Source organism: Triticum aestivum, chromosome 4D, assembly GCF_018294505.1.
Source record: "Triticum aestivum cultivar Chinese Spring chromosome 4D, IWGSC CS RefSeq v2.1, whole genome shotgun sequence".
Taxonomy (NCBI): domain Eukaryota; kingdom Viridiplantae; phylum Streptophyta; class Magnoliopsida; order Poales; family Poaceae; genus Triticum; species Triticum aestivum.
In genome coordinates this window covers 488,754,111-488,764,294 of record NC_057805.1, presented here as the reverse complement: position 1 = coordinate 488,764,294, position 10,184 = coordinate 488,754,111, and the positions used below count along the sequence as shown (strand labels likewise).

The following is a 10,184-nucleotide window of genomic DNA, read 5'->3' as shown; positions in this document are numbered from 1 at the left end:
TATGAAGTGACCCAGAGGACAAGCATGACACCCCACCATGCCTTGCTCCCATACCACCACATAGCTTAGATAGTAAGCTAGCTCCACACTATATATAGCTATCCATCCATCCATCCATCCACTCTCACATGGAGTCCCATGGGCACACACATGCTCACGCACACACCCACGGCCAAGAGCCATTCGGCCACTAGAGCACGCATGTTCATCCAGCCACACGCATATACAAAGTCAGATGCTTATGTCACTGATCAAAGATACAGCTCCAGGAGCACTCTGTACTAGATATATCAGATATACTCAGACATGCAGGAGTAGGGGTATTATCTCTCTGGAGAGCTCCGAACCTGGGTAAACTAGCGCGTGCTACTCGCATACCCGCTCCCGGTCCTATCAGCAGCAGTCTTACCCTCACACTAAGCCCTTGTGGCATCTGTCGACTCGCAAGCCCCCCGTGAGAATACCACGACAGTTGGCGCCCACCGTGGGGTGGTACTACTACTATGCTACCACGCTGCTGCTGGTTTCGCAGTCCGGGCGGGACCATCCTCGCCTTCACCGCCGCGGCGTCGCGCCGTCTCACCGATAGCGGTCGGGGGCTCGACATCGACACGCCCCCGGAGTGGCCGCGAGAGGCGACGCGTCCTTGCCGTCGGCCTCACCATCCTCGCCTTCACCGCCGCGGCGTCGCGCCGTCTCACCGATAGCGGTCGGGGGCTCAACATCGACACGCCCCCGGAGTGGCCGCGAGAGGCGGCGCGTCCTTGCCGTTGGCCTCGCCATCCTCGTCACCTCCGTCGCGGCGTCGCTGTCGCCTCTTCGGCCGCGCTCGAGGGCTCGACATTGACACGCCCCCGGGGCGGCCGCACGGGACGGCGCGTCCGCCTCGTCGGCCTCGACACCGCTGAGCCTGCTCACGCTCACCCCATTCATACATTTCCTAGATGCAAGTCATACAATGCTCATACACCACTCCTAAGATGACCATGCAACAGTCAATCAAAGTCAAACAATAGCCATAACAACCATTGCCCCCTGCACGTCCTACCCTGTTTGACGACGTGCTCCACTATTACTGCTGCCAACGTCCCATACTGTGCTCAAACAGTGGATCGACACTGCTCGTACAGTGCCCAGACACCAGCTATATGCTACTTGGACGGTGCTCCTACAGTGGCCGGGCACAAGACAGACAACGCCCACGCTGCTTCGCGGGATGGCCCGCGTCGTTCGGGTCGCGACATCGCCACTGGCCAGATGCCGCTCCGCGTCCGGTTTCCGCGCTCCGCGGCGCCATGTGCCCCGGCCGGCTGCGCCCCGCGCCCCGGCGCCGGCTACTGCCCTTCGGCCGTCTGCGACCGCCCGCTGGCTCCCTGATGCCCGCGTCAACCCGGCCTCCAGCCGCGCCGGCTCCAGTACCCGGCCACCCCCGCGCTCGGATGCGCCGGCTTCCCGTCGCCGCGACCCGGCACCCGGCCTCCCTCCGCCAGCGCTGGCCACCCCGCTCACCAATCAGTCGTCTTCGCGCCGGCTCCGCCTCCGCCCGCGATGACCCGGCTCCGGTCTCGTCCGCGCGCCTCCTCTGGCTACGCTCGCTGCGCTCCCGCCCGCCGGCCTGCTCCCCTGCTCGCGCGCGCCCGGCCTCCAGTGGCTCCCGCGCGCTTGTGCCCGTGGCCGCCTGGCCTCCCCGCCCTCTCGGCCTCTCCAGCACCCGGCCTCCCGCGCGCCTACGGCCCCGGCCAGCTCCGCCTCCGCCCAGCCGGCGCCCCGCCCCACGGCCGGCTGTGCCGCGCCGTCCCCACACCGTCCGGCTCCCCGCTCGCCCGCTGCTGGCTCCTGTTCTGGCCGACTGCCCACACGAGGACGGGCAGAGAAAAAGAGCAGAGCCGGGTAAGAGAAAAGTCAGAGGCCGACTGCCCGCTAGCCGGCTGGAGAAAGGTCAGGCCGGGTGCCCAGCCGGCTGACTGAAAAAAAAGATGTGCGTTCGACTGCACGCAGCCGGCTGGAATTTGCGTCCGACTGCCCGCACCCGGCTGAAAATTGCGTCTGACTGCCAGATGTGCGTCTAACCGCCTGCTGTGAAGAAGGTGCTGGCCGCCTAGCCGGCTGCAAAGAGTCCGACTGCTGAGTCGGAGTCCGGCTGTCCAGCCGGATAAAAAAGAAATATGCGTCCGGCTGCCCACAACCGGACAAAGAGAAGAAGAAAGAAGAATCAACTTCAACAAAAGAAGACAAAGTAGTTACCGGGAGATCCGGCCCGACTGCTCAGCAGTCGTCCCGAATCTCGGGGGCTACACCCGGCGGGTGCGCTGACGCGCCCCCGCGAAAAAGACGACAAAGTAGTCGCCGGGAGATCCGGCCCGACTGCTCAGCAGTTGTCCCGAATCTCGGGGGCTACACCCAGCGGGTGCGCTGACGCGTCCCCGCAAAGAAGAAGACAAAGTAATTGCCGGGAGATCCGGCCCGACTGCTCAGCAGTCGGCCCGAATCTAGGGGGCTACACCCAGTGGGTGCGCTGGCGCGCCCCCACGAAAGATTGCAGACAAGAGAAGAGTTCTGTCCGGCTCCCAGCAGCCGGTAGAAGAGAACAGAAAGAAAAGGGCGCTGCCAGACGCCTCGCCGCCTGGCCGGCTGTGCCAGGCCGGCTCGGCTGCGTTCTGCTTGCCGCCTGGCCGGTCAGGCCCGACCGGCTGGACCCTCCTCGAGCGCCTAGAGGCTCGAGGGCTACACCCAGCGGGTGCGCCGACGCGCTCCGCGAGCGCCGAGCCGCGCCGGCTGTCTTCGACGACCTCCGCCTCAGCTACACGAAAATCAATGTGAGCTCCTCACCCGCATATTTTTTCACCGCGAGAGCACAGATAACCCCGAGCGTGCTCGGGGGCTATCTCCGCATTTTATTACAGTTGCAGCACTGTTCGCCCCGGCGCCAGCCAGAGTTGGCCCGGGGGCTGGCCGCTTGGCCTGAGACGTTTGTTCCCGCAGACGGCTTAGTTGCGTGCGCGGTACCAAAGGCCCACTCTTAGTCACAGACCGCAGAGCGGCAGTCCGGCTAGCAAGAGTGAACGCTGGAGGCTACCCACGTGAAAAACGTCCGGGAAGAAAAACGGTTCGGGCAACCCGGCCGTTTTCTTTATGAGTATCTGCTCGGTTAAATTCGCTCCCAGAGTCTGAGTATTGTACACTCCACTCCGCGGCCCACTCTCAGCCACAGACCGCAGAGCGGCTGTCCGGCAAGCGAGAGCACAAGCCAAAAAACGGAGGGAACACGAAAAAGATTGAAGGGGGCTCGGACGAAACCGAGTCGGCACCCTCCGCATAAAACTTGCAATGCTAAAAGCAATCATTTGATATACCTGCGTGGACTAACTTTGTCTTTTTGCATGATCATTTCCATGAACACCCGCCAAAAAACCTCCGCCCAACTTTGCCAAGTTGCCCGGAGGTTTGGGGGCTACTGTCGGAGTAATTGTCCACGGATACCCCGAAGACGGCGAGACAATAATTCAAGACATCGGGGCTAGCAAAGCCCCTCAGTCTGACTGCCCGGCTGCTCCTGCCGGCTCCCCGTCCGACTGCTCTGCCCGGCCGGCTGCCGGCTGCCGACTGCGCCGACCAGCCGGCTGCCGACTGCAGCCCGACCCGACACCGACAAGACCCCGACGTGGCGGCCATACCGCGGACGAGACGGCTGTACCTTGACGCCATCATGTATAGTGTCACTTGTCCCCTGGCACTATTTATGAAGTGACCCAGGGGACAAGCATGACACCCCATCATGCCTTGCTCCCATACCACCACATAGCTTAGATAGTAAGCTAGCTCCACACTATATATAGCTATCCATCCATCCATCCATCCACTCTCACATGGAGTCCCATGGGCACACACATGCTCACGCACACACCCACGGCCAAGAGCCATTCGGCCACTAGAGCACGCATGTTCATCCAGCCACACGCATATACAAAGTCAGATGCTTATGGCACTGACCAAAGATACAGCTCCAGGAGCACTCTGTACCAGATATATCAGATATACTCAGACATGCAGGAGTAGGGGTATTATCTCTCCGGAGAGCCCCGAACCTTGGTAAACTAGCGCGTGCTACTCGCATACCCGCTCCCGGTCCTATCAGCAGCAGTCTTACCCTCACACTAAGCCCTTGTGGCATCTGTCGACTCGCAAGCCCCCCGTGAGAATGCCACGACAATGATCAACTTGTGTGTCTATGGGGTGCCCCCTGGCCACGTATATAAAGGAGTGGAGGAGGGGGAGAGGGCCGGCCCCTATGGCGCGCCCTCGAGGAGTCCTACTCCCACCGGGAGTAGGATCTCCCCCCCCCTTCCCTAATTGGACTAGGAGAGAAGGAAGGGGAGAGAGGGAGGAAGGAAAGGGGGCGCCGCCCCCCTCCTAGTCCAATTCGGACCAGAGGGGGAGGGGGCGCGCGGCCTGCCCTGGCCTCCTCTCTCTCTCTCTCCACTATGGCCCATTAAGGCCCATACAATTACCGGGGGGTTCCGGTAACCTCCCGGTACTCCGGTAAAATCCCGATTTCACCCGGAACCATTCCGATGTCCAAATATAGGCATCCAATATATCGATCTTTACGTCTTGACCATTTCAAGACTCCTCGTCATGTCTGTGATCATATCCAGGACTCTGAACTACCTTCGGTACATCAAAACACAAAAACTCATAATACTGATCGTCACAGAACTTTAAGCGTGCGGACCCTACGGGTTCAAGAACTATGTAGACATGACCGAGACACGTCTCCGGTCAATAACCAATAGCAGAACCTGGATGTTCATATTGGTTCCTACATATTCTACGAAAATCTTTATCGGTCAAACCGCATAACAGCATACGTTGTTCCCTTTGTCATCGGTATGTTACTTGCCCGAGATTCGATCGTCGGTATCTCAATACCTAGCTCAATCTCGTTTACCGGCAAGCCTCTTTACTCATTCTGTAGTGCATCATCCCGTAACTAACTCATTAGTCACATTGCTTGCAAGGCTTATAGTGATGTGCATTACCAAGAGGGCCCAGAGATACCTCCCCGACAATCGGAGTGACAAATCCTATTCTCGATCTATGCCAACTCAACGAACACCATCAGAGACACCTGTAGAGCACCTTTATAATCATCCAGTTTACGTTGTGACATTTGGTAGCACACAAAGTGCTCCTCCGGTATTCGGGAGTTGCATAATCTCATAGTCATAGGAACATGTATAAGTCATGGAGAAAGCAATAGCAGTAAACTAAACGATCAAGTGCTAAGCCAACGAAATGGGTCAAGTCAATCACATCATTCTTCTAATGATGTGATCCCGTTAATCAAATGACAACTCATGCCTATGGCTAGGAAACTCAACCATCTTTGATCAACGAGCTAGTCAAATAGAGGCATACTAGTGACACTATGTTTGTCTATGTATTCGCACATGTACTAAGTTTCCAGTTAATACAATTCTAGCATGAATAATAAACATTTATCATGAAATAAGGAAATAAATAATAATTTTATTATTGCTTCTAGGGCATATTTCCTTCAAAGAGCTGGTGCGTTTAGGTTGCGGGAGGTCCTAAGGTACTCCCTCTTTAGTGATTTAAAACGTTTTATAGTTGTTTACAGAGGGAGTGCAGACTAACACTCTTTGTGGGCGTTGTACTGGCCATGGGCATAGGATCGCCCCACCGCTGGCCCTGGCTGTTGTGCGGTTTGCCTTCGGCAGTCATCCTCTTGTACATTATATTTTCCTTCTAATACATCGACACGCAAATCTTTTGCGCGCTCGCAAAAGAAAAAAACATGTGGAGAAACAAAAAAGGAAATTCATGCCAAATCTGTCTTTTTTTGTCTCCATATGTGTATTTCAAATTCGGATTTGCATTTTTAGACATTGTAGACATATGTCTTGTGAACATTTGAAAAAAAAAGTTTAGAAGTTTTTGAAATATTCAAATTTACTTTTTGAAAGTTGGGAGCATTTAAGGGTGGAAGCACTGTGTCGAATGCCACTATTGTTGCTTGCCTTTTATCTTCTTGATTGACAGCTGGTCATCAGGGTGCCTCTCATCCTTGTGAACTCCTCTCAATGATAACTATAATGCATGATTGAAAGCACCAGGCCAAAATTTCTCCATGCCGCGAACAGCAGTAGTCGGTGGCAACTAGCTGCTTGCGCTTTTCTAGGCCAACACAGACAATCCGGATTGGGTGCCTCGTGGAACCCGAGTTGTTTGTTTTAAACTTGTGCTCCAAAACAATGACAGAGGTTTTAGGGCATCTTCAACAGGTTGTATGTTAGTCTTGTTGGTAAAATGTTCATGTCATCAACCAACAAGCTATCATACAACTACTCCAATAGGTTGTATTTAAGTTATCCAATAAATAATGAGAAAATAAATGGGATTGCTCTCTATTTCCTTGGTGCTTGTGCAAAGGTTGTTGGTTAATCTACATACAACTTTGCTCTCTCTTCACATTTATTACATGCCACATCATCACTATGTCCTAGATGGCAAATTTACCAACACCTATTTTATAATTGTTGGAGATGCCCATATAATGCTTGTGTTCACTGCCACGGCTCTCCACTCCACGGCTATAAATCTGAAGTACTACTACCTTGGTACTACACACAGGCAGAATATGGAGACCAAGCAGAGCACGGAAGGGAAATGGTCGCACGGGAAGACCATGCCGGTGAAGAACGTCCAGGCGCTGGCCGCGAACGCGGCGGAGCTGACGGAGGAGGCCATCAAGCGGTACATCAGGCCGGCGAGGGCCGACGATGTGGCCGTTGCTGCTCACGGCGATGATAGCAGCCAGAGCATTCCTGTGATCGACCTTGGTAGGCTCCTCGATCCCCAGAGCTATCAGCTGGAGGCGGCCAGGCTCAAGTCTGCTTGATTTTGTTCCAAGTAAAAAAATCCCATGTTTGAACATATTTCCCGGTATTTGCTTTTGTAGACCGCGATGTATATTTTTCGTAACACGTGTAAAATCATAACAACTCTTAAATCAGCATTGCAGAATATGTACATAAGGATACAAATTGATTTTAGTTCAACCAGATGAACCAAAATTTCTGACAGCTGTGATTTTGAAAACTCAATTAATTTGGTTGAACTAAATAAGGTTCAGAGGGTACCCATTTGCATCGCCGTGTGCACACATTTTGTTGGTCAAATTAAAGACATAAAGACCTGTGTCCGCTCTATAATTTTGAGAATATATTTTTTGTCAGGGAGGGCTCGAATCGATTAGTACTAGCTGCAAGCAGAAACACATAGAGGCTAAGTGCTACTAGGTGTTAGCCTGTTACATCTCCTCTTGGATCTGTGTATTATTAAACGTCAGAAAATAATTTTTATTGCAGAGGGGGTTCGATATATATGGACATGGACATGCAACAGAATCGAATGGCCAATAAAGCAAGAGATACTCTCAGCTATATACTGCACGGTGTGCAAGCGGCGACCAAAAAGAACTTAAAAGATAGAAGTGCACAAATACTTAATTTCCAGAATGAATTTAATTAAAAAATAGTCAATTATTTTAGGTATTTTTGCAAAAATAAGAGATATAAAGTTCAAACTAAAACTTATATATAGAATGATGGAGCATAAATATCACATATAGCATGCCTACAACGTATTGTATGGAGAACAAATGTTGTCGCGGCTAAAACCGTAATGGTTGTAAATAAGTTAGAACCACTAAATGTCAAGTCAATGCAAAATAAAAAAAAGTGCACGGTCAGGAAAACAATAGTGATTTGGCAAAAAGAACTAGAAGGAACAAATGATATCAAGTAGTAAGTCATTACCATCAGCAAATATATGTCAATAACTATGTTGTTCCCTTACATGAGCAAATAAATAGGTCTCTAGAGTAAAGAAAATTTTCCCGCGTAAATGCGCATGTCACTCTGCTAATTAAAAAAAAATAAGCTATCCTATATTTCTATTCCAAGTTTATCACCTTTTATATATCCTTTCAGACAGAAATACTGCAGTTTTTCTCCAAGGAGCCAATTACATATAATACATACAATTTACAGGTGAAAAATCATGGAATTCCTGACACAGTTCTTGAAAACATGAGGAACAACCTCGAGCACTTCTTCAGGCTTCGCCTTGATGAGAAGAACAGATTTGGCCGGTTGCCTGGAGACCTCCAAGGCTATGGCCAAGCATTTGTTGAGTCCGAACATCAAACGCTCGACTGGTGTGACAGGCTTTACCTAGTGACCCAGCCACCTCACGATCGCGAAATGAGACCATGCCCTACAACTCCTGTCAGCTTCAGGTAAAGCATGCATTTTCTGTATTTTACACTACATGTACATATTTTAAGTCCTATACCATGACTAGCTAAACCTTGAAACAACAAGAACGTTGTCTCTGATATGGATTTTTTTCAATGCAACAGGGAATCCATTGAGTCGTACTCCTCTGAGCTGATGAGGGTGGCTGGCTCGCTCATGGCAATCATCGCTAGAAACCTAGGCGTTGATCTCCTCAGAGATACGTATGTGAGTCAGGCATTGAGGATGACCTACTACCCTGCATGCCCCATGGCTCATGATAAGGTTTTGGGGATTTCACCACATTCCGACATTTCTATGCTAACGCTGGTATGGGAGCTGAATATGGTGGGAGGGCTCCAGATCAAGAGACAAGATGCATGGGTGCCGGTAAAACCCCACCCCAAGGCATTGGTGGTGAATGTTGGTGACTTTCTTGAGGTATTACCGATCTATGCACCCGTTGATATATTAATTTGTTCTCCTTTTCTTATTAAGATATCTCTAACATTGTATTAGTATTTTGCGAGATCGTGAAGACTAAAATGCCATATGCTCACTCTAATAAAGAAGTCCCCAACTATTAACTTGAGCTCTCTCTATTTGTAGATATTGACAAACGGAAAGTACCAAAGCATTGAGCACAGGGTCACCGTTAATCCTCGCAAGGAGAGGATGTCCATTTCTGCTTTTCACCTCCCAAAGTTTGATATGAGCGTGGGCCCACTATCTGAAATAGTTGGAGCCGAGCTCAAGAAATACAAGACCCTGAGGGTGGACGAGGTAGCTAAGGTTGTTTTCTCGATCAGACTTGACGGGAAGAAAACCAAGGACTATGCCATGCTTAGCGTCTGAGTCTACAAGAGCAGAAACTTGGAGCAGAAATTTCAACACCCGTGGTTGCTATAATAAAGTATATAGGCCCGAAACATTTGCGCTGCTCCACTTTGGTCATGGTTAATTGACCGATGTATACGAATGTGAGCTGATAAATGTATCCAGATGTGAGATAATATATCAGAATGTGTACTACTCAAAATTTACGAAGTTTTTCTAATTAAGCTGAAAATGTACTTAACCATAGCATTTGCATGTGGTTGTATTTTGGGTTACTAACCCAAGTGGCCCAGTGGAGTAACTTGCTAACCCTGGAGAAGTGGCAGTCCAGTGGTGCAAACCCTGACATGTTAAGAAGGCCATGGAAAATGATGGGAGTAGTTACAGGGCAGAGTATTAGGTTGTACTTGATCAAGTTGGCCATGTTAATTAGTCTGTAAATAAAGTTAACTGCATGGCTTGCCAGTAATACTGATTAGGCCATGTGATTTTGACTTTTGAGTGATAATCAGTTTAGAATTACAAGAAGCCACTAAAACTAGGCAAGAATTTGCATCGCAGTCTTGTATGCAGCAAAGTTGCTCCTGGCAGCCCAAAGGTGCCATCAAATATTCCAAGCAAAGTTACACATGCACCTAGAACAATGCGACAGCAGATAAAATCTAATCTAGTTGCTTATCGCCCTAACCTCGTTGATGGGATTCAAAGAAAAAAATACTTACAATTCATTTGTCCTCTTCTTGTGCCCTCTTCAGGCTTGGACTTTTCCAGCCAGTTTGTCCGGAACAGTATTTGCACTTTGATTCGAAGGCACTTTCCTGGGATCTGGGCTGCTTCCGTAGTCTAGAAGCTTGCAGGTTCAGGGTAAACAATTCAGCGCCATTATCGAATGGATCTCATGAACGGTTGACAAAATGATATGATATTAGCACATATATAATCTTATGCATAGTGGTGGAGTTCATATGTACTCTACTTGATGACCCCCAACACCAGAACCAAATATACAGAGATGCCACCACCACT

At 50.5% G+C, this 10,184-nt stretch overlaps 1 protein-coding gene across 1 annotated transcript; it reads left to right on the top strand.

The window, feature by feature from the left end:
* The first annotated feature begins 6,709 nt into the window (after positions 1 to 6,709).
* On the top strand, positions 6,710 to 9,176 carry LOC123100514 (S-norcoclaurine synthase 1-like). The gene is made up of 5 exons (XM_044522434.1): positions 6,710 to 6,863; positions 7,392 to 7,477; positions 8,016 to 8,323; positions 8,447 to 8,762; positions 8,931 to 9,176. The coding sequence occupies exons 1-5, from the start codon at positions 6,710 to 6,712 to the stop codon at positions 9,174 to 9,176; spliced, it is 1,110 nt and encodes a 369-aa protein (XP_044378369.1).
* Positions 9,177 to 10,184: the final 1,008 nt, after the last annotated feature.

Coding starts and splice junctions, on each gene's coding strand:
- LOC123100514 (XM_044522434.1), top strand. CDS start 6,710: ATGCCGGTGAAGAACGTCCAGGCGCTGGCCGCGAACGCGGCGGAGCTG. Junction 8,324..8,446: donor ACAACTCCTGTCAGCTTCAG/GTAAAGCATGCA, acceptor TCAATGCAACAG/GGAATCCATTGAGTCGTACT. Junction 8,763..8,930: donor ATGTTGGTGACTTTCTTGAG/GTATTACCGATC, acceptor CTCTATTTGTAG/ATATTGACAAACGGAAAGTA.